Source organism: Nanorana parkeri, unplaced genomic scaffold, assembly GCF_000935625.1.
Source record: "Nanorana parkeri isolate BGI_ZX_2015 unplaced genomic scaffold, ASM93562v1 scaffold9, whole genome shotgun sequence".
Lineage (NCBI taxonomy): Eukaryota > Metazoa > Chordata > Amphibia > Anura > Dicroglossidae > Nanorana > Nanorana parkeri.
The window spans coordinates 2,319,026-2,345,176 of NW_017306277.1; the positions used below are offsets into that span (position 1 = coordinate 2,319,026).

General features: G+C 42.1%; 1 protein-coding gene across 2 annotated transcripts in view; it reads left to right on the forward strand.

Moving 5' to 3' along the window:
• SYNPR (synaptoporin) overlaps positions 1-26,151 on the forward strand; it is a 136,938-nt gene that overhangs the window by 54,942 nt on the left and 55,845 nt on the right. Inside the window, exon 3 of one of the 2 annotated variants that reach the window (XM_018554579.1) lies at positions 7,299-7,309. In XM_018554579.1, the coding sequence (XP_018410081.1) occupies positions 7,299-7,309 (11 nt within the window). Of the gene's footprint in view, positions 1-7,298; positions 7,310-25,615; positions 26,011-26,151 lie in introns of those variants that run through there. The other variant, XM_018554586.1, reaches the window with a different exon arrangement.

Consider the following 26,151-nt stretch of genomic DNA (forward strand, 5'->3'; position numbering starts at 1 on the left):
ACCCCACTCGGAGCTCCGCCCACCAGAGCAGCAGTGACGCGACGCTCGGCGAGGTAAGTAAGAAAAAAAATCCTGCAGCGGCGAGACACCGCTGGTCTGGCGAGAGGAGCTCCAGGTGGGGTTCTAATTTACCTGGCCGGCACCTCTGAGCCAGCTAAATTAGAACTCTTCATGTTGGCAGGGCAGAACTGTGAGCGCCTCCCACAAGCTGAGCACCGAGACGCGATGCCCAGCACCGACTACAAGAGGCACCGCTTGAGGGAACAGGGATCGGAGTGAAACTGTGAGTGAGGGAAGCTGGGACAGGGCTGGCTGTAAATCTATTGCTATAGTGTACTGGACATGTGTAATGTATATGTAGTAGATATATACAGCACACACCTCCACTACACTCCAGCAATAGATTTACAATTCTCTGCTGCAAACATGAATAGGTTAAATCATGATCCATAGTACATAACATGTAGTTGTACTATGGATCATTTAAAGTCACCTGTCCCTTTAAGAAAAGTACCGGTAATTGGTATCGGCAAGTACATGAGGTCAAGTACTTGTACTTGTATTTGGGCCTGAAAAAGTGGTATTGGGACATCCCTACTATAAATGTGCAGAATTACCTATGCAGGATTTATATTATCCCTGTTATGACTCCAGGCTCCGGGAGTTGGTGGTGTGAGGCCATGTGAATTAGAAAAGTTACAGCTTTGCCAAGTGTCTGACCTCATGCTGATAATACTCACTGTCTCCTGAGTGCGCATAACAGAACCCTTTAATTAAAGCCTATCTCCAGTTTCTTTTTTTTTCTTAAAGGCGTAGTCTACTTTTCGCAAAAAAAATAATAAACACACCCATTTTGTAAAAAGAAAGAAGGTTTTTTTGTTTTTTTTTGGCATTGGAGCCTGTAAAGCATTCCAACCATGATCAGTGGATTGCAGGTGTAATGCACAGTCTCCTGCAGACTGATCCCCCAGTCTCTAGTTTATACCACGGTACGGACCTTCAGTCATAGAGCTGACATCGCCGCACTTCATTGCAAACTGCGATTTCTTCTGCTGCAGTGGCAGACCTGTAAATGGATCTGTGGATGAATGATGCAGCTGTGTGTGCAGCCATGCATCCCCACACCAAATTAAAAACACAAAATACAGAAGACTGAGGGGATAAGCACCCCGTGATTCAGGTAAGGGGGCAGGTTATTTATTACAGGTATTTATATATTGCTGACAATTCACTCAGCGCTTTACAATACTGCAATACGGCAGCTGTCAATCAGGTAGCGGGGTAGATCCCGACAATAAAGTTTGTATCCTTCCCAGCTGCAGCATGGCTCTGCGCTGTCAGCATATAGTGGGCAATAGCCATTGTCACTTGTAGTACTTATTATGAGAGGAAGTGTTGGGAAGAAATCTTACAGTGTGGATATATTCTGGTGATATAAGGTGGGAATTCTCACTTCCTTTCCCTTTTTGCTGGCTTTCCAAGACAGGAAGTGAAGGGGAATCTCCCAAGCAGGACACAAGACAGCAAACAAATAACCTGATAGGGGGTTACACCCTTCAATACTCTATGCAAAACTGTTCGGCTATACTTAAACTGTAAGTATGCATTCTGGAACTCTGTGTAGTCCTTACATATGTTCCTTTCATGAGATCTGAGATAAAAGTTAATGTAAAAACGCAATAAGATCCTAAAAGAACCTCAAAAATGAAAAATATTTGAGCCATTCCTGTGTTCCTTAATTGCATTTACTTTTCTATTACAGGGCAATAACCTATGATATTCTAGAACTTAAAGACTATCTAAAGCCTCTATTTTTCTTCTTAGAGTGATAAACACGCAAGTTGGCATGTTAAATACCTTAAAAGAAATTTAATTTACCTCCTTTTCAATGATAAATGCAGCTATGAAGCTGGATTTCTCCTGCACCTAGCTAAACAGTGCTGGAGGTTGTGGAAAGGACTGAGCAGGGCTTTTACATCATTTCCCAAAGCCTCTGCCAATACAGCAATGTGCTGTCATTCTATAGGTTAGTGGAAGGAGCAAGCCGTTGCGCTATCAACAGTGCCAACACCTGAGCAGCTACAGCAGCGGCAAGGGTGACAACGCTGCAGTGATCTCACTGCAGAGGAAAGAGCCACCCTACTAAAGAGAAACTTTTCCCACCAATTTAATGTCTCCCAAAACAGTTACTATTAAGGCATGACAACTGCGATGGTTGCCAGTGTGCTTATTTCAGCTCTCAGCTGAAATGTTAAGCCCTCAATGGCTGTTGTCTTAGCTGATCAAGTGTGCAGCATCATGTTAACTGCATTCCACATAGAGGCTAAGATGGCACCTACCATGGCTGTAAGGAATATGAGGATGTAGTTCCGCTTCAAGTGCCAAACCAATGGTGCTACCGGCAGGATCAACAGGTATTTATAAAATGTTCCTGGGTGTACTGGTGAGCCTACATGACATATTTAATTTATAGTTTGACCATAGTTCTACCTTAAAGAGGACCTGCAGCTATGATGACAAGCTGAATACTCTCCAGCTCAAGACATTTATGGAAAAAAACAACAAATATAGCAGATCTATTGCATCTAATAAATATTGCAAAAATACAGTCTATAGAGTAGATCCTACAGATTTCCACATTACTCTGTTAAAATGTTAGTGCTTTCTTACCATACATCCCTTGCGTTTGGGGTCACTGACTGACCAGTACATAATGGCGCTATGTAGCGGTAATGGGATGAAGATTGCACAATTAGGAGATGGATGGTAAAAATCACTAACTATTGTACAGAGCCAATGTTTCCCTCCACAGCTGGTGGCACCCAGTGTTCACATGACCTAGCTGCCACCACAACCATCCAGCTGGCTATTTCGTACATATTGTTCCTGGAATGATGTGAATGCAGCATGCAGAGGCAGGAATGAGCTGTGTAATAAGGTGATCACAGGCGGATGTACAATCAGTTAAAAAAAAAGAGAGGTGGGGGCAATGAATCAACTTACTAAGAGCTGAACATCAAGCAAACAGCAAAATCTACAGCTGAAGTACACATGCCCGTTGTCTTTCCTGTCAAGGATTTTTATTTCTGACCTTCCCTGTCCCAAGATTTATAAAGCCTTCCCATGCAGCACATCCAACCTGGTGACCTGACTTTTCATTTGCTGCAATTCAGCAACAGAGCAAGGTCCCTTCCCCATACCCAACCTGCGATTGGACAGTAAAGCATCAGCAACAGACTGATAGGGTTATCTCTCTGCTTTCTATTCCTGTCAGCTTGCTCCTTGCCAGCGCATTTGTAAGCAGGACACTTGATTGGTCCCAGGGGTTTCCTCTCCCTCTCCTTGTCTAAGTTATTAGAGGCTGAAACCAAGTTAAATTCATTGGCATTCAAACTGTAATGTTTTAAATACATCTGATGCTATAGCCTCACAACACGTACATGGAGATGGCTCTCTGTTGCTCTGGATAGAGAATGAAAATATATCCATCAGGAGTCCATCGATAGGAGTTCAATAAGCTATTTTTGTTTAGAACTTTGGGAATGTAAAAAACATACCCTTGCAGTGGGGTTACCCCTGTACTAAGTGCTCGTTTTGTTGGTGGCTCCAATAAAGCAGATATACTCACCTGATCTTCAGTCAGGGATGCTGGACTGGTCCCTACAGCCCTTTCTCCCCAGGCTCCATCGGTCTAAGGATCACTGACATCATCACGTCTTATACAGATCCATTGACCTAAATTAGACATGATGACACCAAGGAACATTCCGTAGCCGGAGATAAGGGGAAGAGAGGTGAGTGCTGAATAATGCCATGGAACCAATGATCAGGTCAGCCCCCGAGTCAAAACAAGCACTTAACACTTTCAGTGTGCGGGAATCCCCACTGCAACGGTAAGTTTTTTTTAAATTCCCCTATTCCTTAAAGTGACATTAAAGTCAAACTTTTTTTTTCCCCCTTCCCAATCCTGCTGTAGGGATTTACCTTAAATGATGCCTCTTAATCCGATCTTCTTCTTCTTTACTGTAGTTTTCAGCTGTCCCTCGAGCGCTGGGTGCGGGTCTCCGATCCAGCGCTGACTCCCCTGTCCTCCTCGTCTCTGATGTCCCACGGAGTCTATGCGGGTGCATGCTGCTCCATAGACTTACCTTGTGTCTCTCCTCGTCTCCCGGCCGAACATCTGAACTGCGCATGCGCCCTCTCCAAGATCCTTTGCGGCCACCCCTGACTCTTCAGATGTTGGGACGGGAGTGCGCGGTGAAGACACAGGTAAGTTTAAACCCTTTTTTAAAGGTTATTTTTTTAAATATGTTTTTGCATATATCTACTGCTCACTAGCAGTAGATATATGCAAAAGCACCAGAGGGTTTAATAACCCTTTAAGCCCTGATGAAGGATTTGTTGACCCCAAAAATACATTGGTGACTGTTTTATCTTCATTTTGTCAGATCCTTTTCAACAACAATGGTTTGGCGCTCAATTTTCTCACTCTACCTAAATTCGGTGCAATGGACAGTGAGCCAATTACAGGAGCAGGGGGATAATGCTATTGGGGGAAAAAACTACCTACGAGCAATACTTTTACCTTGGTTACAAAACAGGAGAAACCAGACTTGTCTAGTAGTTATAGAAAACCAAAGCATGCTGTAGTGTACGTACACTGAATGCAAAGATAGTGTTTATTAAATTGCAATACGTGTGTACGAACTGTGCAGGTGGTATCAATTTTGAATGAAGCTGGAGCTTTCCTTTAAAGTCAGATTCCAGTGTAATATCCCAGCCATTGTTCATTGCTCATTCACCACTTTGAACATCCAACACAATGCAAAGGCTGTGTGATTTAATCGTGAACTGATAACAAGCAAGCCTTGAGAGCCAAGGGCTCATTATGGTCCAGAGTCTATCTTTCCATAAATTCCTTTCTTCCCAGCGGACTGAAGAAGATAGCGGCACATAAGAACTTACCATAACATGTAGACTGCTCTTATTTACGGCTGGAATTCTCTGGACAGCTACAGACTGATAGAAAGTCAGGCAGTTCACAAATCTGTATCGATTTGATCAACTTTCTTACCTCCACCGAGAAAACCTCGACCTATCTCCTCCCAGCGTAAAAAAAACTCGACAAGCCATGCAGAAAAAGTGAGACTTAAATGCCATTCACTGTCAGCAATCATTTGAGGCAGAATTATAGTTCTATAACCATCCAGGACAAAGCTGACATATTGGAGCGCTCCGTCAGCGGCGAAAAGCGAGAAGAGCGCACGTCTTCCAGTAAAATAATTTATCCCCTGGCTGCAGAGGGCACAGCTGGAGGGCGAGTGGCCCTTCGGCCGAATTTATCCCCGTTTTATTATGATTGGATATAAACATAATTTTCAACTGAGGAGGAAACTTTTCTTTTGCTAGTTTTGGATAGAGTAGGGAATAATTGTAACTATTTTTGTTACTGTCCATGACTCTAATGGGGAGATTTGCGCTCACTTCCTGTTCCTGTGGCCCCCGGAACAGGGAGGCACAGATAGCAATTAAGAACTTACAAAGGTTCTAACCTTTCCCCACTCTACAAAAGGAGGGAGGGTTTTTTCGTAGATGCCCCTGTCCCCACCGCAGACCCCATCAGTAAAGTAAATAAAGGGCTTTCAAACATTTTAAAAGGATCAAAGCCTAATTTAAAGTAGAACTGAAGCCCAACCTCGGGTTTTGGATAGAGTAAGAAAGAGTTCTATATAACCCATGTAAGCCATTTTTTGCCATCTGTGTCCCATTGGGGAGATTTCCTTTTACTTCCTGTCCAAAATCGACAACATGAAGAGAGAGAAATCCCTGGTGATCAGCAGGGTCACCAGAACTAGTATCCCCAGTGGAAGATTTCTCATCTATTCCTATTATGATGGCAATCCAAAATGTGTGAATCTTCCTGATGGGGACAGACAGCAATAAAAACCTGACAGGTGTTCGAATGCCTCTGAACTCTATCCAAAACTAGAAAAAATGGGGCTTCAGTTGCAATTTATATAACAGAAAAATATATTCAATCAGATAGACCCCTGGTGTCCAGGTTGCGGCCACTTATTGCGCAACCCTCGGGGCCCCTGCAGACAGTAGACTGGAGGAGGATTATTCACCGTTATTACGCTAACTGACCACTGTATTTACATGGTCACGGAAATCTGGTGAGCGCGTTGTGTGTCTCACAGTCACCGGGAGTTTGGAGCAGTACAGATGCATGGAGGACCTGTCACTTTATATTTATACATATTTGGATATTTATGCACACCAGCACTTATTAGCACATGCAAGTTGCGGACTTGTGTATTTCATCAGCACTGGAGAAGTCATATTAGGAGACATATGTATGAACATTATCTGCCTTATGGCACTTATTGTAATTTAGCACTTTTAAATGTCTCTTTTGCACTATTTACGTATTTATGTTACACACTGGGGGAGAATTTATCAAAACTGGAGCAAAATAATCTGGAGCAGTTGCCTATGGCAACCAACCACTTCTCTCTTTAGTTTTTTTGGTTTATTAATGTATAATGAGATGTCTTAGGAATCACTTCCAAATGCAAAGCATGCTTGTTCACTATCAATAGCCTGGAAGTCGAAGGGGAATCTATCGTCTGTGTTTTTTCCAAGTACAGGCAAAATGAAAAATTAAAGTGTTTTGTAGTTTTGGATAGAGTATGGAACAGTTGAAACTCCTTTTTTTTTTTGCTGTCTGTGTCCTATTGGGGAGGTTTCCCTTAACTTCCTATCCTGGCGACAATGTTGTCACTGTGGCTAGGTTTATTGTTGAAAGATACCAGTTAAGAATACTCACAATTGGAGCATATAATCATGCATGTAACAAATACATACCCGACACATGTCTCCCATCATCAGGAATAAACAATGCAAAGGTGATTGATCAAATTGATAGACCGGACAGGCCAGTCACTGTAACCAGACTAACACATTTCGGGGTGCATCCCCTTCATCAGAGTCTAGGGGGGTTATTCACTAAAGAGCAGAAGGATGCAGCCATGGCTTCGGCTGATCCTTTGGCTCTCTTTGGCCGCCGGAGCCCTTCGGTTCAGTCGAACCGAAGGGCTGCTGTACAGGTGGGCTGCTGTATGGGCTATTCACAATAGCCCATACAGGCAACTCCCCAGCCACAGCCAATTGGATGGCTGTGGAAAGAGCTTCCTTCCTGGTTTGGGGGAGCTCGGCTTCACACCAGGTTTGAAAGAATTCAGGTTCAGACCGGGTTTAGAGGAGCTCAGCTTCGGATCGGGTTTGGAGGGGTTTAGCTTTGGACTGGGTTTAAAGGAGCTCAGCTTTAGACCAGGTTTGGAGGAGCTCAGCTTCGGGCTGCGTTTGGAGGAGCTCAGGTTCGGATCAGGTTTGGAGGGGCTCAGCTTTGGACCGGGTTTAAAGGAGCTCAGCTTTAGACCAGGTTTGGAGGAGCTCAGCTTTGGATCAGGTTTGGAGGGGCTCAGCTTTGGACCGGGTTTTAAGAAGCTCAGCTTTAGACCAAGTTTGGAGGAGCTCAGGTTTGGAGGAGCTCAGCTTCAGATTGGCTTTGGAGGAGCTCAGCTTCAGACCAGGCTCGGTCCTAAGCTGAACTCATCCTAGTGGTCACCAAGACAAACCGAGAGGGTGAATTTCCCCCAAACTGAAACAGACAGCAAGGAAAATCTGACAGAGGTTCTAATCCTTCCCTCCTCTATCCAAAAATAATAAATAAATGTGACTTTAGATACACTTGAATAGTTACAAAATACCGAATATTTTACCCTTAGATAACATCCAGCCTGCAAAGTTCACCCGTAACACTGTCACTGTGAAAATGAGCAACACGGTGCATTAATTTTATAGCTAAATACTGGAGGTTTCTTCAGCTGAAGTTGCTGCAGGAAGGAAGCTGAATGTTAATTAGATGTCAGCAGTAATTACAGTGATTATGTCGTTGGGAATAGCTTGTGAATGACATGGTAATAGTGTTATAAAGCAGAAGAATGGTCTGTCGGAGAAAATTATAGTGAGCATATAGAACAATGCGAGAGCTTGGGTAACAAAAGGAGAGACAAAATCACCATGTTCCAGAGTCCACTCTTCTCTCTAATACAAAAATGTCATCAGTCGAAGCAAATGAAGTCATCGCAGCGTTGCTATTATGTCACAGAGTGACGGATGTTGCGGAATCTTTGTTGACTCTTTAACCCTTGTATAGTTAGGGAAGGATACATCTTTCCTGCGGTCCCAGTCACCTAGATACCAGCTGGGTTGGGGGAATATGAGGACACCCTTTAAAAATTTTCAGAGCACAAAGGCCGAGTGCCCGACTTTTTACAGGGGATGACACCAAAATGACTGTCGGTTTACCAAGGCGATCTGGACATTTGGCTTACCGAGGCAATCTGGGCCGGCCGGGCTGCTCCAGTAGCCCCTATGTTAATCCGGCTATGTGTGCATTTGTGTGTTGCATTGCACTGTGCAATAGTGTGGGTGTAGTCGTGTAATACTATGGTGTGAACCGGCTCTAAGAAATTCAGCAAGTCTCTGTCTTAAAAATGGATCTAAGGCCTCATGCACAGAGGGGTCAAGATACAAGTGTCCAGATGCATCTGAAGCTCATTTCTATACGCATCTGGAGGCATGTAACACTTCTCTATGGCTGATTGTACACCTAGTCATTCAGCAGTTACTCTAGCTGTATGGAACCGTCTATAATGCAGTGCATAGCCTTTGCCCCTGGTCAGCTGATTCCCAAGAGCCAATAGTTTGAAGGAATGGATAACCCAGCCCCCCTTCTGTAAAAGGGTGGTCTCACAGCAGCCATATTGTCAGTGTGTTATGGAGCTTTTAGGGAGAGCTGTAGGTATCATAGATACCATTATTTTATTTATTTATTTGACTTTATTTGCCTGGCTTCCTATTTATTTTGTTTGACATTGAGATTCGCTCAAGATACACAAACCCAGGCTGATTCACTCATCCCTAGAGGAGACTTTTAATGCTGAACTCCGTGATAAGTAAATATTGTAAATTTGTAAATTTCTTCCATATCTGTGCAGTAATCCTGTGTGAAGCTTTGCCTCTGAGCAGGAGCTTTCTGTAATAAAGACTGGTCACTGCTGCTCTCTCTCCTTGAGGAGGGTGACTGGTCTTGTCTCCGCCCCCCTCCTGGAGTTTTCTGCAGGCAGTCTGTGGTGGGTGGGGTCTGCTGGGCCCCTCCCACAGCTCTGTTCTCTGAACCTGCTATGTACGGCCCGGTGATGATGTCACTTCTACAATGTGACATCTATATTCTTTGTGGCTATTGAGGAATATATTTTTAAAAAGCTTTTGTGCTCGGAGTTCAGCTTTAAATAAAGACATTTGCACACACCTTATTGGACTTGTTTCTAGGCAGGACTTTTATTTTATGTTTAATGTTTAGGGTGGCTGACAGGTTCACGTAAAGTACACCTGTTAAATTTTACAGTAAGCAAACATAAATCATAACTATATATCTACAAAGTTCTGTTTCTTTAAACTGAAAAAATATCTCCAGTGAGTAACCCATCTATCTAGAGGACATTGTTTGGATCGATGCACTAAATTTAGAAAGGATAAGATAGTGCAAGAATGATGGAAAATCTTTTCTGTCTGGGGGTTTTTAAAAAGTGCTTGTAGCCATAGATTACTATAGACATCTTGAATGTCTAAGCCATGCAGGATTACATGCACTCAGGGCCAGGCCAAGGAAAAGAGGCACCCAACTTGGGGGGCCCTGCTTTGCCCAGCCATGTCCTGTACTTTAAAGGAGCAAGCTGTCAAACTGACACCTCAGTCCTGCAGATTACCCTGGGAGTCTGCAGCTCTCTCTTTGTAACCAGTGGCACCTTGCTCCACTACCACATCTTGAATGTCTGTGCCATGCAGGATTACATACACTTAGTAAAGGGTCAAGGAAAAGAGGCACCCACCTTGGGCACCGTGCCAGAAGGGGCGCATCTGAGACGGGAACCTCTCCTGCCCCTGCTTTGCCCAGCCATGTCCTGTACAGTAAGGAAGCAAGCTGTCAAACTGACAGATCAGCCCTGCAGATTACACTGGGAGATGGCGGCTCTCCCTTTGTAACCAGTGGCACATTGCTCCAATATCAGTGTGACAGCCACCAACTCTGTATCAGGTGATCTGCGCATTTTGGTAAACAGAGCACAGCAACTAGCTGTCACAGCTCCGGTGATTACACAGGAAGAGCAGCGTTCTTATTGTATTATATGCAGGACTGAGCTGTCAGTTTGACAGATCAGGCCCTACTCTGTATTCATGAATGAATGAATGAAAGCTACTATTGTGACTTCTATTCATGAATTAGTTTTATGTGGGAATAAAAACATAATTTTAGCCATTTTTACCCCTAATTTGTTTAATTAACTCCTTAATTTCCTTCTTCTCTTAGCTGGATTTTTTACTTATTTGTTTGTAAATGTCTTGAATTTGTGTTTATTTGTGTCTGTAGCAGTAAAATAAGAAAATACTTTGTACCAGAAACATGATTCTGGATAAAGTCACAAAGTGCCTTCTGTAACTACTGCCTACTTGCTGACAGCGCAGGGGTGCGCTGTACCCTGGAAAGATCCTGACAATATTTTTGGGATCCACCCTACTGCCTGATTGACAGCTTGCTCTGCCTCTGTAGAGCCAGAGCCAGTTGTTGCCCCCTCCCCCCCGTCTGTCCCTTCAATGACTGCTGATGGAGCAGAGAGGAGAGGGGGAAATCCCTGCAGGGAGCGGTGACTGAAAGTCACTGTTCTCTTCAGGGAGAAGATCATGAGCTGAGTGATCAGTGGTTAGTGATCACTCACTTCTCAATCTATAGAGCTGGCAAGTGACACCTGCAGTGTCACACACTGATACATTTTACCCCCAAAAATGTACTTCTCATACTTTTATGTCTCATGGACAATGTATTGTAATGACATAGACTATTATGTGACCCATAGCAGGATTAAAACATATTTCCCCTGCATCAAATTTGAGACCCCCTCCCCCCCATATTTGTATGTGGCATACCTAAAAGTAATTGTTTACAAAATATGTCTTAACTTTTTGATGCATCTGTATATCAGGCCTTTGGGCAGACTGAAAGCTACTCTTTACAATTTCAAAGTGACAAACCTTGGCTGTCCCCATAGATTAGGGACACTCTGAGTTTTCTCCCATTAATATACAATGCGTCAAGATCTTTAATCCTTTGTTAGGGCAGACAGTGTTAAAATCTAGGAATGAGATCTACATACAGGGTTAAAGGAGTTCTAAAGTTCCAGCATATCCTCTCCTGTTATAACATCAGCATTGTAATAGGAATACATACTAGAGTTGTTTTTGATAATCCAATCAAAGCTTACTTTTAAAAAATCCCTTTAACCACTTCAAGACCAGGTGTTTAGACCCCTTTCCTGGCCAGGCCATTTTTCAGTATTCCGCGCTGCGGTTTTTTTCCCTGACGTTTATTCCGTCATGCAACGCTGTACTGAAATGAATTTTATACCACTTTTTGGCGACACATAGAGCTTTCTTTTGGTGGTATTTAATCACCACTACGGGTTTTATTTGTTACTATAATTAGGAAAAATTACTGAAAATTTTGAAAAAAAAAAGTTTTTTTTTTTACATTATGTTAGGAAACATTTATTATTACCCAGTTTTTTGGTAAAATATAAAAGTCGGGGTCACGTCGGGTAAATAGATACCAAACATGTCAAGCATGATATGTAACATGTGCGGCGTAATGGGCGTAATCGTCTTTTTTGCACGTATGCGCCCCCGACGCATGTTTGCATGCGTGTATGTAGGGGTGGGGACTTTACAATTTTTTTTCAAATTCTTTTTTATGTGTAACTTAAACATTTTTTGGGGGGACTTTAATTTTTTTTCCCTATTTTTTTTTCACTAAACTTTATTGCTATCACATACGGGGGCTAAAATATGTGACAGGTCCTCTTTATGGAGACATCAGGGGTCACCCCAAAAGAAGCTGATGAAGCACAAATCTGCTCCATCAGCTTCTTTCCAGCTTCTGAAGCTGGAGAGTGACACAAGAATGCGGAAGTGATATAATATACAACACTTCCGCATTCTTGCAGAGAAGAGGGGACCGGAGGGAGCTTGTGTAACGATCTCCATCTGATCCCTTGTGACACAGGCATGGCGCTGATCCCGGGCTCGCACCGGTCACAGCGGAGCCCAGGATCAGCGGGACAACGGCGGGGGGGACAGCGGCGGGGGGGAGGACACCAATCATTGCAACATACAAGCAATCCGCCGGTTCTACAGTCGGTGGATCACTTGTATGTTAACAGGCATCGCTGATTGTTTTTAAATATCGCCCGCTGGGAGGGGGCGTGTCTGAGCGGACGTCCAAAGACGCCCGCTCAGATCTAGAGAGCTCCCGGCCGGCCGTTTTTTTACTACGGCCGGCCCGGAGGTAGTTAATGTAATGAGTGCTGCCTCCCGTCTGCCCATCACTTTCATCAACTTCCTGGATTCCCAGTGTGCTTTGTATCTTTTTCCCAGCTGCTTGATGTGATGCAATCACAATTTCTCAAGACTACCATGCATGCATTGCTCCCAGCAAGCAATGATAATGTTACATTGTGGGAAGTTCAGACATTGATTTCTAGTTCACATGGCAGGCTTAGTTAGAGTGGTGAGTGAAACTGTGTCACTGCACTGCATGGTCATCTTCAATAAGTCAATTTAAAGGGCTTCTAGATTGATATGGTTATTAGGAGTGGGATAGAACTCATGGAAATTCAACATAGAAATTTATATAAATGTTTAGTTTTTGCCCCTTATGGTAAACATCAACCCCCCTTGCATTGCAGAGGAAAATTCAGCTTGGAGAGAAAATCCTTTCGTTTAGAAGGAGCAAATTATATATAAGCAGCATATTTTTAAGATGTAATTTGTGAATGAAAACATGTAACAAATATAGAATAGGTGGGAAAAGAATAGAAGTGGAAATACACTTTAAAAGAGAACTATAGGGTAAGTGTTTTTTCCCATAGTTCTCTTTAGGGTCACGGGAGGACATATACTAACTTCCTCCCGTGACCCAAAGCTCATTATATAGCAGGCCATTGCCCGCAATATACTTAGAGCGCTGCAGCCGGGACGGATCCCGACAATACTGTCGAGATCCACCCAACTGCATGAGTGATTGCGGGCTCTGCCTATCTAGAGGCAGAGCCAGCTGTGCCCGCCCCTTCCCCTGTCTGTTCCTCCACTCAGCGCTGGAGAATCGGAGAGGGGAGGGGGGAATCCCTGACAGTCACCACTCTGCAGTGTGACGATCGGGAAGTGAGCGGATCGGCTGCATGTTTCTGCTCAATTCCCGATCAATAGAGCCGACCTGTGACGGCTTCTTTGTCACAGGTCGGCTCTAACTATGAGGATGAGTGGAAATCACTCGCCTCATAGTTCTCCTTTAAATAGATTTCTTTACCTTGCGACAAGAAAATGGCAAGTGAGAAGACAATTCAAAACCTAGAGAATAAAGCTTTTTATATAGTATAAAGTAATTAAATATTTCTATAATAATGAAACCCAATGTCACTAATATTATGCAAAATGCTGTATCTGCTTGCTGTTGGTGGATACTCAGTGTCAGCAGAAATTCATCTTATGACCTATAAGCCATTGGCTAAGACTCAGAGGGCTGCCAAGTAGATGGCATTGCACAGAAGTCTCTTCTCTAAACCAGTAGTAGCTAATCACAGCAAATTCTTTTACTGCATAAAAGGCCAGAGGAGAGGAAGACAATGGCATATTTTGATTTGGATTGACAGGCGGCAGTTGTTCGTGCTCCTAGAGACTTCTGGGACGTTCTGAGTATAGAAGTTGGCTTGGTGATCATTAAGTTGATGTTTCTTGACTTTTTGAGAAATTAAGACATTATACTTAATAAAGGACAACACAGATGCTGCAAACACAATCGAATGGCCATAGGGTCATCATCAGTTACGCTGGGTTCACACCTTAGCGTATTGGAAACTCGCGTTTGCCGCGCGCTTCTTACCGATTTGCGGTAAAAGAAACGTGTGGCAAACGCGAGTTTCCGAGGGGGTATCCGGCTGTATCCTAATGGATACAGCCGGATACACACGTTAATACGCCCCAAAGAAGCTCCTGTACTTCTTTGGGCACATGGCGTTTTACCGCGCGATCATACGCGCGGTAAACCGCGCAGGTGAGAACCATGCCCATAGGCAAACAGAATTAGCCGTTCTATCAAATGTATAGATTTACATAAAGCTTAAAGTGTGTACAAACCTAAAATCTATTTTGCTGTATGTTCGGCCTCATGCCTCACTATATTAAGTTTTATTAAAGCATATGTCAAGGCAAAATGAAAATAAAAATATTTCCTACATCTCCGCAAAACATGCACATTTCCTCATGTTTTATTTCCTTACACATGCTGCAAGAACTGCAAAATAGGGGTCTATTTATAACCAATTAGCAGAGGCATTCACCCTTCAAATCATTCAACATTCATTCTTTGCAACGCAAAAATTAATTTTCTTTTCATGTCGAATGCATGTAATGTAATGCATTTGACCACTAGATGGAGCTGATGAGCATGAAATAAGGCCATATGATTCCTTTTTCCTCACAGTGCTTTCCCAAACTTCCGGTCGGGGAGCATTCACTGGTGGTCTACTGCATCTCCTCCCTTGATTCCCTGTGCACATGCATGCCTGTTTGTATTGTCTGCTGGTTGGTTCGGCAGCTCCTGGGATGGTGTTTTTCTGATAGAAAATTGTCCTGCAAGATTTTTTATAAGCACACAACCCAGGAACGCAGAGCATTGCTGTACTACGCGTTCCTCTGTGGGTGATCGCAGTGCGGGCGGGAGGCATGCCTGCAGTGCCATTGACATGAATGGCACCACCACGCTCCCTCCTGTCCCAAAATGTGGGGAGCCTTTGCTTATGGATCACATAAGCAAAGGCTCCCCACATTTTGGGACAGGAGGGAGCGTGGTGGGGCCATTCATGTCAATGGCACTGCAGACATGCCTCCCGCCCGCACTGCGATGCGGAACTGTGCTGTGAACGCATTGTATAGTCTGAACAGGCCCAGAGACACAAGAAGGAAAAAGGGAACAGTGACAACACAAGTAGTTAATGTATACAAATAATTATATATTTTTACAAGGAGAGTTTATTAAAGTAAAAGGGTAATAAACTATTTAAAATGCTGATTAGATCAATTAGAGTGGATGCTGCTCTTTGATGTTTAACATTTTTAGATCACTGCAGAATTAGCTGGGTGCCTGAGCATTCGCCCTGATTTCCTGTTTTAGGGTGGTCCATTCCCTTGCAAGGTCCTCTGGAGCCAACCTTGTGTGTGCTGGTAAGCTCTGTGAGTCTTCACAAATACAAAGGCACCGCAAGGCCAGACACTGCCCACCCCCCTACTCCTCCCTTTCCAAAGTAGATGGACTGCTGCTGCAGACTGCTCTGTTCCTTGTGATCTTGTACTGGACAGGAAGTTAAGGGAAGCTGAGCTGAGAGAGTTGGAGCTGTATGGAAACATGGTGACTGCAAGTGTAAATAAATACTTTGCTGGACAATGTATATTTGCTTGATCTGAATTAATTATGGAAAAATTGTTTTAAAGTCCAATACTACTTTAATATCACTATAAGGCCAGCCAAGTCCTGGGGTAAGAAGGAGAGATATGCTGTAATTCAGCTGGTCTAGGAAGTATCAATTATTCCCTGTTTACAAAAGAAATGACGGTGCAGAGACATTTCCAACTTTACACTTTTCCCCTGAAATAAATTCCTTTAAACTGAGTCTGAGCAATCCTCATAGGCTGTTAGGCGGGTATGTGTGGGGAGAGTGCTTGTGATTGACATTCTTTCTTTGGACTACAATAATGTGTGTAAAATAATGATTTTCATGTGGGAGGAAAGATAGAGCATGCATTATTCACTTATTCCTAACAACTTTCTGAAGGCCAGTTATCTGCGCAGGTTTAAATGCTGGTGACAGTAATTAGGCTTTCCTAGCTCCGGCAAAGGTTACAAACAAATGCTTAGAATTAGTTTCCTGCCGAGTGCGAGTTTACCTATGAATAGGGACTGCAAAACCTTGCTGGACCTTTGAAGTACGTATGATTCTGATATATTCACTAAATATGATGAAGATTCAACCTCGCATACACACAGCAGCGCATTAAAGCAAAATTGTAACTCTTCACTCTCAAAATAGAAGGGAAAAAAAAGTAGTGGCTTCCTATGTACTCATACTTTTAAAAACTATTACAGCTTTAATAACATATTACACCCATATTTAGGGTATAACATGGAACATGGGGCCATTCTGCACCCCCACCTTTAAACTGCCCCCATTCACCTGAATTGGGGGGTCTTCCCCGCAGGCTCTGGTGTATTCTTCTATTCTGTGCAATTTTGTGTGACTCTGTCTGCACAGCCACGTCCTTCATTCACAGATCTGTTCACAAAAAGACTACTGGCCACTGTGCAAGAGGGATCATAGTTCCCAATGGAGTACAAGTGCAGAAAAGTCTGATGATAACTTCTTCCAGCTCCATAACCAAAGATCCATACCTAGGGCGATGGGGGTACAATCTGCAGGAGCTGATCGCGGTTGCAATACTTTCCAGGCTGCAATGTAAAAAAATTAAGAAATGCGCTTTTGTTTTGTTTCTAATATGGGCGTATTTATTAATTTTTTTGCAAAAAGTGGCATATACCTTTAAAACTAAACTCCAGGCATCAAAGCGCAAAGTATACATTTGATACAGGGGATATGTTATCTACCAGAGGATTTGCTATTTTTTAGACATGTTCGCTTCGTTCCGAATCGAAATTCGGACGAAATTTCGGAAAATCGTGGATTCGGAGCATCCAAATTTCCGAAATGTACCATGTCCGAATTCATCCGAAAGCATCCGAATCCGAAATTCCCGATCCAAAATTTTGGATTCGGAATTTCAGATTCAGTACGAATTTCGTCCTAACAGAAACTATATTAGAAATTTACGATAATGACTTCAAAAAGAGGATTTCATAGCATGTGAAGATAAAAACAAAACATTACTTCATGTTCCTGTGCGGGCACCGTCAACGTTTAAACGGATTCAAAAATTTAAGAAAAGGATTTTAATGTCCCTTTAATAGTGAAGAGCACAGCAACCAGAGATGTCAACTGTGCCAATTCTGCTACGTACGTGAGTAGGAACAATCATCCGATCACGCAAAACCCCAAACGTCCGAATTCCAAATCCGAATTCTGAATCCGATCCAAATTACGAATCCGATCTGAATCCGAAACCCAAAACGAAACACATACAGGACCCGATTTCAGAAATACAAAATAAACGCAATCCGAAACTAAACTAAACGAAACAAATGTTTTGCGGCTGCACATGTCTACTATTTTGTCCAGCCAGTCCTGAGATTTACATAGCATAGACAGGCAGGTGGCATAACCTTTCCCTACCGCATTTATGCAATACAGCTTGGTCACCTCCCTGCCCCCAGCCTGTGATTTGACAATAAAGGAGAAGTAACACACTGATGAGGTCATCACTTTTCTCACTCTCTCCCATCAGCGGGTGCGTTTTCTACACATGTGCATACAGGAAAGCCTGATTGGCTTTAGGAAAATGTATAATTTTGTAAAGTTTAACAAAACATGCTGATGATGATTCTGTCTGAGCATATGTGCTTTTATGAACCTCTGGCAATAAAAGAGTTAATTATAGTACTCCCAGGCTAAATGGACAAATCTTTTGCTCACTGGGGAATGACCGAAGAAGTTCAGCGTTCCAACAAGTGCTAATCAATGAGGGGAGCCACATATGGTCATAAATACTAGCACAAATATTTTATGGCCCCCATTATGAGTCCCCTTGATTGTGTTTATGGATCTGTTAATTACTATAACCTCATAATGCAACGTAAACTAAACCCATAACCTTAACAGATGTCACAAACTGTGCAGCTTTTTGCAGAAAGCCTCATGTAACTTCAGTTGATTTACCGAGAGGGCAAGAGATCTAACAAGTCAAATGATATAACTTCAGTTGATGTATACATAGAGGACAAGGAACCTGAAAAGTCAACATAAATATAACCCAACTTTCATCACCCACTACACACAAAAGCCAAAGGGATAGTGTCACGGATGGAATCACCGATGTCTTTGATAAGACCTCAATCTCTGGCCTCAATGACACAATGTATATTGTGAATTGATGTAGAATAGTCAGAAAGTGGACCACTCATTTATGTGCATGGTACGTAACTGGTCTTATTTAGCCAGTGGGCATCTGCACTTGCTGTGCATACAAAAAGAAAGTCACATTTGTTTTAAGAAGATGGTTATTAAAAATAATAATACAATAATGAAAAATATTTTCCTAATATTACAGTCTATTAGAATTAAAAACATAAGTAAGGTATTTATTAAATAATTAAAAGTCCAAAATAAAAGCCTTATATGTCCTTATATGAAAAAAAATATAAATTATTTAGGTAAGCAAATAAGTCATAAAGTTCTTGTTGAATTTACCAATGAATAATGATGATGCTAAATTTGGTCTGGGCATCTATACCTCAATGACTCCTGGTCGCAAAAGGTAAAGAAAACCTGCTCAAAGAAAATATGAAAGCTGCCATATTTTTTTAAATGCTATTGCCTGGTTGTACTTTTGATCCAAATTAAGCTATGTAGTATGCAAGTCAGGTATACTGACTTTTCTCAGGTTTTACAGGTCTGGGACATAGAAAGTGTTAGGATGAGACATAGTCAGCCATTTAAAGTGTATGTTTTGGTAAAATAATAAAAAAGAATTATACCTACTACAAGTACAAATCAAAATGCGAGTTGATGTGCCAGAAATCCAGTTTATTTCTATCCTCCTGTATGAGCTGATAACGCTGGAGTTCCCCCCTGCTGGACTACAACATGTCTTCTTCCTATGTTATAGAGATGAGGTTAGGAGGACATGTTCTGTAGTGAATCTTTGCAATTCTGCGATGTACTGCATAGGCTACTGTCATGTGTCATAACATTGGCAACAAGTCCTATTTAACTGGCAGCTCTGATAAAATACCGACCAGGTGGTGACCGCAGTCTCAGGTTTCCTCTGATATTAGATGTACTGTAAGAGCAATAGTTATGTGCAAAGTGCAGTAACCCACAACCACCAGATCTCAGCTAATCGCTGAGATCAGTAAATGATGCCATGGCAACACTTTCCAAATTGCTTTTTGCCTTACTGAGTGAAGACCGCTATAGACAGCAGATAGACATTGACAGACAAGGGGATTTACACTCGATTGTTTAATGTGGCTGTACAATGGTAGGTTCATATGAACGCTGATACAAAAAAATCTTGTCATAGCATTTGATAATACCATTAGAGACTTGATGAACGTCATTCAAAATTTTGTTTGATTTTAACATTCAATTTTAGAAATGAATGAAGTTTCACTACAAGAAAGCCACATTCACTGTTAGAATTTAGTTAATTTGAGAAAATGTTTTCATTCTGATTCTTCAATTACTTTTGTCTCTACGGTTGAAATCAATCTTTAATTTAGTCCCATTAACTATTAGAAAATCAAACGAAAATTCCGAAATTCGTGCCCAAAAATGTTCCAATACATGAGAGAAATTCTAACCATGTAAACCCGGCTTCAGGCACCTACATGTTTAAGGCCCCATTCACACCAGGGCAACACCGATTCCGCACTTTTTTGTGGCTTTTTTGTAGCGTGTTTCATCGCTTTTTATAGGCGTTTTCTGTTCATATGTAAGAGCGTTTTAAGGCTCATTTTTACCTCATTTTAAGTTGTCCAATGAAAAGCAGTCTCAGCCCCAGAAACACGCTAAAAAAAAGCTGATCGGTGCGTTTACATTGAAGTCTATAGAGCAAAACGAGCTAATAAGCGCCACAAAAAAAGCTCATGGACTATTTTAAACAACGGACATATTGTTACGTGCGATTCAGCGCGTGTGCATGAACGCCCCCATAGGAATACATGGGATTTTGATTTGCATGCATTTCAGCGTGGAAAAAAAAGTTTGACGAAACGCCCTGGTGTGAACGGAGCCCAAGATATGTGATCAACCCCATGGGAGTGCAGGCAGTACATAACACATTTTAAAGCATACATAAATAAAATACACCGAACACCATTTGGCTTAAAATGTTTGGCTACGGCACTATTATTGGTTTAAAATAAATCAGCTTTATTTAAGCAACCAAACTATCAGTAAATAATCAATTAACCGAACAAATTGCTTAGCCACTACGACTCAAGCAATACCAGTAATAACTGTCCACCAAATTAAGTCCCCCCATACTGAGGGTGACAAAGAGATTTCAAGAATTAGGGCAGGGAGCTCTTTGTGTGCCCTGCACTTATACAAACTATGTATAAGTTGTTGTATAATGTATGTACTGATGTATAACGCGTTTGTTTGTATTTTGGCATTTGCAGCGCATTACTGCCATTAGATGGAGCCGAGGAGGATAGAAAATTCTTATGCTCCTCAGCATTATCTAATGCAGTAATGTGCTGTGAATTTTGTTACAAAGCTAAATGGTTAATAAATCACTTTGGGGTCTATTCACGAGGCTCCCGAAGGATCTGGCCACAGCTTCGGCCGACCCTTCGGCTAGTTTTCGGCCCCAGGACCCCTTCGGTTCAGTAGAACTGAAGGGGTGCTGTACGGGATCTATTTACTTTTTAAAAACTATTTTTCTGTTTTGCTCGGTCCCTCTGAGGGACCAAGCAGAACAGCCGAGCCGAATGCCGCTCAGCGGCATTCGTCTATTCACTCACTGCTGTTCGGCATCTATAAGAATAGACCGAACAGCAGTGAATAGCCTGCCGGAGGATCCTCCAGGAAGATCGGCTGAGGCGAACTCCTTCTGCACTTCGGGTCGGCCGAATTAGTGAATAGACCCCTTTATGTTATTCTGACAGATCCCTTTAGAATGAAGGGCTATCTGTTCCTTCCTGATCACAATAACCAAGAAAGCAGATCCATACTAGCATGGCCAGGTTCAGTCTCTTCTTCTTTTCCAGCACTACATGATGACTTGCTGAGCTGGTGATGCCATAAAGGCCCTTGTTCAGGCACTTCCTGTTATAATGTGACAACCCTCTATCTCTGCCTTCCAACTGTGTTCCGTCATTGTCAGCCTGTCACATGGGTGTGCAGTTGAGACTATAAGTGGCCATTTCTGCACACTTTTATGTCAGCAACAGGAAACCTGCCCTGAGAAATACCATTCAGGCATTGTTGGGGGGCTTGATTACAGGAAGTGGCTGAAAAAATGCTGCAGAAAATCATCAGCACTGAGAAGCAATAAAGAATTCAAAAAGTTGAAGTTGATTTTTTTTTTTTTTTAAACTGCAGTTGTTTATGATACACAGTGTTTCAGCAAACATAATGTCTTTCAATTACGGTCTTCATCTACTTTAAGCAAATCTTAAAAACATACAGCTTGTTGATATCACTGTCCCTTTAACTGCACTGATCATTCTCTTCAAAGCTAACAAGGCTTGTCAGTTCACTTTGCATATTATGAGTGTGTTCAAAGGCTTTGATTGGCAGCTCTGAAGTCTCGTATCCCAGATGTACATAAAGGTCTAGCTTGGGAAATATTCAGTAAACTCAATCAAGCAGATCTTAAATATACATATTAGCAAAGTGTAAGAGGAATCTGGCATCAGACAATCATTTGAAAGCCTGGCACTTAGTGAAATCTCTGCATGTCATTTACTATGTGCTGTAGAGTGAATACATTTCACCCACATTTTACAAGTATTTAAACCATGGTGATCAGGGCCAAGTCCTGAGCTATCAAAATCTTACCACTGATCTTAAAATGAATTTCTTGTTGTATCCAAAACTAGTTTTAGTGTCTTTGTTGCTAGGCTGTAACAAGCCTAAGCATTTACAGGTGAAACTCAAATAATTAGAATATCGTGCAAAAGTAATTGCAGTAAGTGCTGCAAAAGGGGCCCAAACCGAGTACATATGCATGCTTGTACTTTTCAGAGGTCCGATATTGTTCTATGTACAATCCTTGTTTTATTGATTGCATGTAATATTCTACTTTTTTTGAGATTGTGGAATTGAGGTTCTTGGGGTTTTCATGAGCTTCAAGCCATAATCATCACAATTATGACAAATCACAGCTTGAACTATCTTGCTTTGCATTTAATTAGTCTATCTCATATATTAGTTTCACCTTTTAAGTTGCATTAGTGAAATAAATGAACTTTGCACAATATTCTAATTATTCGAGTTTCACCTGTATTTACCTTTCTTCTAGGCTCTGCAGGTCTTCCCTAAGATGAGTGGGTTGGTTCTTTCTGCCTGTTACTGTGAAGGATCTAATTATTGTGGGAAGGACAAACACTGACCGGGTTATTCACTCAGCTGTGAATAACCGAGCCGAAGTGAACAGAGCCGAACGACGTTTGGCTATTCACTCCTGCTCAGTACGGCTGATGAATAACAACTGGGTGGACCCGGCCGTGACGTCACGGCCAGCTCCGCCCAGTTGTTATTGTTTAATGACAGCATCCCTAGGTGATTTGGGAACGCTGATCTGTCATTACAACTGGAATGCTGATCTGTCATTTACGGGGCGAACGGCCGGCCTTCGGCTTGTTCTCTGTTTGAGCATTTTGCACCCCAAACCCTCTCTCTAAGGTCCCGTTCACACCACAATGTCACGGGGACGTGTGTCATGGGGATGCACATTCCTGCACATTTGTGGGACTTTGTTTTCCCGCATTTGGCATGTGTGCCCATTGGTAATGGTAATGCAAGCACGTTCCGTGTTTGTGCATGTTTTGTGAACACATGACAAAGTGTGGGCATTCACCATACGCCCTGGTGTACAGCAATAGAAGGTTAAAAGACTAAAATGACTGGAGCCCAACTAATTTTTCACCCTACTATAAACCAGGAATCAGACCCTGAGATGGAAATGTTAGCTTGCCACACCACATCCATATAATCTGAAATGGGAAATTGAAGTAGATTTAAACCTAATCGCTAAAATCTTATATGGACTTTGACCTTTTAATGTAGTTTCAAAAATTGTTTTCAATGTTTTTAAATTTGCAGCTTTCATTTAAAAAACACATGGTAATCCTGCCATGAAGGACATTTTTTGGGTACTTTCTGTTAAGGATGACAACTGTCTCTGAATTATACTCCTGCATTGTCACCCTGTCACACATTCTTAAGTACTGTCACATAATTGTGATGTCACCGCTCCCCACAGTTACAGAAGTAAACAAAGTTGGATGGGATGACCCAAAACTCCCAGGTGGCAAAGAAATTAGTCTGGAATTATTCCATGGGGTTTCCTCAAAGATCCATACCAAATGCTTATCCTTGATAGATGAGAAAGTTGGCCACCCATTTGACACCAATGATGATCGCTTATCCATTTTGGAGAGAAAAGTAGAGCATGATAGGGGCACCAATAAGAAGAAGTAACATTGTGAAGAAAAGCCTGCAGTCAAACTGAGTGATGGTGAATTCCCCTGAACATCGTTATTGTCAGTACATCTCTTGCCTATTAGCTCCCACCAATGTCTGCATGTCTTCTCCATCTAAAAGGATCACTCTACCAGACCAATAAAACTGGGATGCAGGACTGGGATGACAGAGTAATACAGAAGTGGTGACAACTGTGCAGTGGGATGTGCATGGCATAATTCCTAAAGAAAGTTTTTTTTTTTAAGCCCGTGGACGTGCATCAAAACAAACTTCATCTTAGCCAAAAGGCAGAGAAGCGAATTCCTAAAGAAAGTTGGGTCAGGTCATCTGCCAAACTGTGTATCACACATGACCTGTACCAGTCCAGACCCCACCTATATCCTGGCACAATCATTACAAGTTATGGAGATTAGTGAAGTGTAATAGATTTACAAAGTCCAAGAACAAATCAATTACTGGTATAGCTTGCTCATCTTTACCTGCAAAAATCCTTTTTCTCTCCCGTTCATTGAAGGACACAGGCAACAGATCGTAGATCCTGAATGGTAGGGTAATATCGCCACCTGCAGGAGAAGGACGCTAGGCACAAAACTAAAGACCAATTACAGCCTAGGGGCGGCCCCTGCCGGTGGCCAAACCCCCCACCTGCTGACAAGTCTCCAGTTTTTTGCCTAGCGTCAGGAGTAAAGAGCTAAAAAATTTTCTCTAGAGAATTTTTTTTCCTTTCTTCCGTTTTGATTTGATTTTTCTTCTAGCAAGTGTCCCCAGGGCGACAGACTGGATAGCAGATATTTGCTTCAGCCTGTGATACACCTGGCAGTTTTAACTGGTGACCTGTGAGTATTAGCATGTGTGTCCCATATTAGACTGGTTTCCCCGAAAGGGCAACTTGATTCATATATAAGACACCTGTTGTAGATACTTTAAGTGACTCTGTTGTAGATTCTAATCATGTGACTGTGATGTCATTAAAGTAAAATTAAAGTCAAAAGGTTGTTAAGCTATTTCAAATGCTGATCAAAACACTTACAGTGGATGCTGCTTCTTGATGTTTAACAGTTTTAGTTTCCTGCAGAATCCGCTGTTCCCCTGACCACTGGTCCTGATATCCTGTTTTAGAGTGGCTCCTTTCCCTTGCAGGGTCCTAGAGGGCCACCCTTGTGTGTGCTAGTAAGCTGTGTGTAGCTCCACAAACATGCAGATACAGCAGGGAAAACTACTTCCCTTCTCCAAGCTAGTGTATAAACAGCTGTTGAAGACTGCTTTGTCCCTTGTGATCTTGTACTGAACAGCAAGTTTAGGGAAGCAGAGCTGAGAAAGTTGGAGCCAGCTGATAACTGGACTGGACGTGCTTGGGCAAAAATGTAAAGAAATACTTTGCTGGACAATGTATATTTGTTTCATCTGGATTCATTATTGAAAAAGGTTTGGAAGTTAAATACTGCTTTAAGGATAGACCTTTGTTGATGATCTCATTAGTATGGTTGCAATGGTCCTAGACTATGTTTGCTCCTCACTTTGATTTTGATGCTCAGCTCTGGTTTCCCATGGCAATGACCTTTGGCTTCTTCCCCAACTATGCGTCTCTCTTTTGACACCACCTTTTCCCCGCTGGTTTGGACGTTGCTAGTTCACGGACTACTCTGGTACAGTTACTCTGTCCCATCTAGTCCATGGATTGCTGGTCCACCCACCAGCCATAACCTACCCCAGTGGGGCCACTGAGCTTTTAAAACCCACCACAGTTTGCAGGGGGGAGTTCGAGCACAGGATTGTGCCCAGAATGATGGCTGCTAAAAGTGAAGAGCTGTACAGCAGTGGTAGGGCGTGAGATAGTGTTCATATTTTACGACCCTAAGAGATGTAATTCAGTATATTGCAGTGGTTGCTACATTATCATAATTTCATGTCATTTGTCTTAATCATTTCATAAACTATAGCTAGAAAATCCAATCCAGCTCATTGGAAGAAAAGTTCTTTCTTTACAGCCTGATGCTGAAGCCACCCAGTAAGTGTCTCCTCCTCTTTGGATGTATTTGTGAATCTATACATAGAAAATTCAGTTCTTGCCTTGTGCTATGAACCTGGAGTACAGCTAAGCTTCCGAAGGCAGAAGAGGTTTTTCTGCACCAAAGTTTAAGTATCTCCCAGATCTCCCAGCCTTACAAAAGGCTTTGCACCGTAATCTCTAATGTTATGACAATTCTTGCCAAGAGGGATCTGAGGATTTTTTCTTCTCGGTTGGTGTAACTTCTTACTTTCTCAGCATCAATTACACCCTGCTTCCCTTGATTTACTGTACTTTATGCAAAGGACAGCCAAGCGCATCTTTCTGCAAGCAAGCTTTTGGAAACATTGCTCCTTTTAGCATGCAACAACCCTTGCTTAATTTCCAGAGGAAAGAGTCGGAATATAAATTCCTTTGTAAATGTGTATGGTGATATTTGCTCCGGTAAGTCATACTATATCACTCAAACTATCTACACTTTTATTTTATATACTAATCTGCTTGATGTTTTAATTAGACTTCTTTTGCATTCTGCAGCTTTTACTAAAATAAATAATTTTATACATAATGTTATATATATAATTT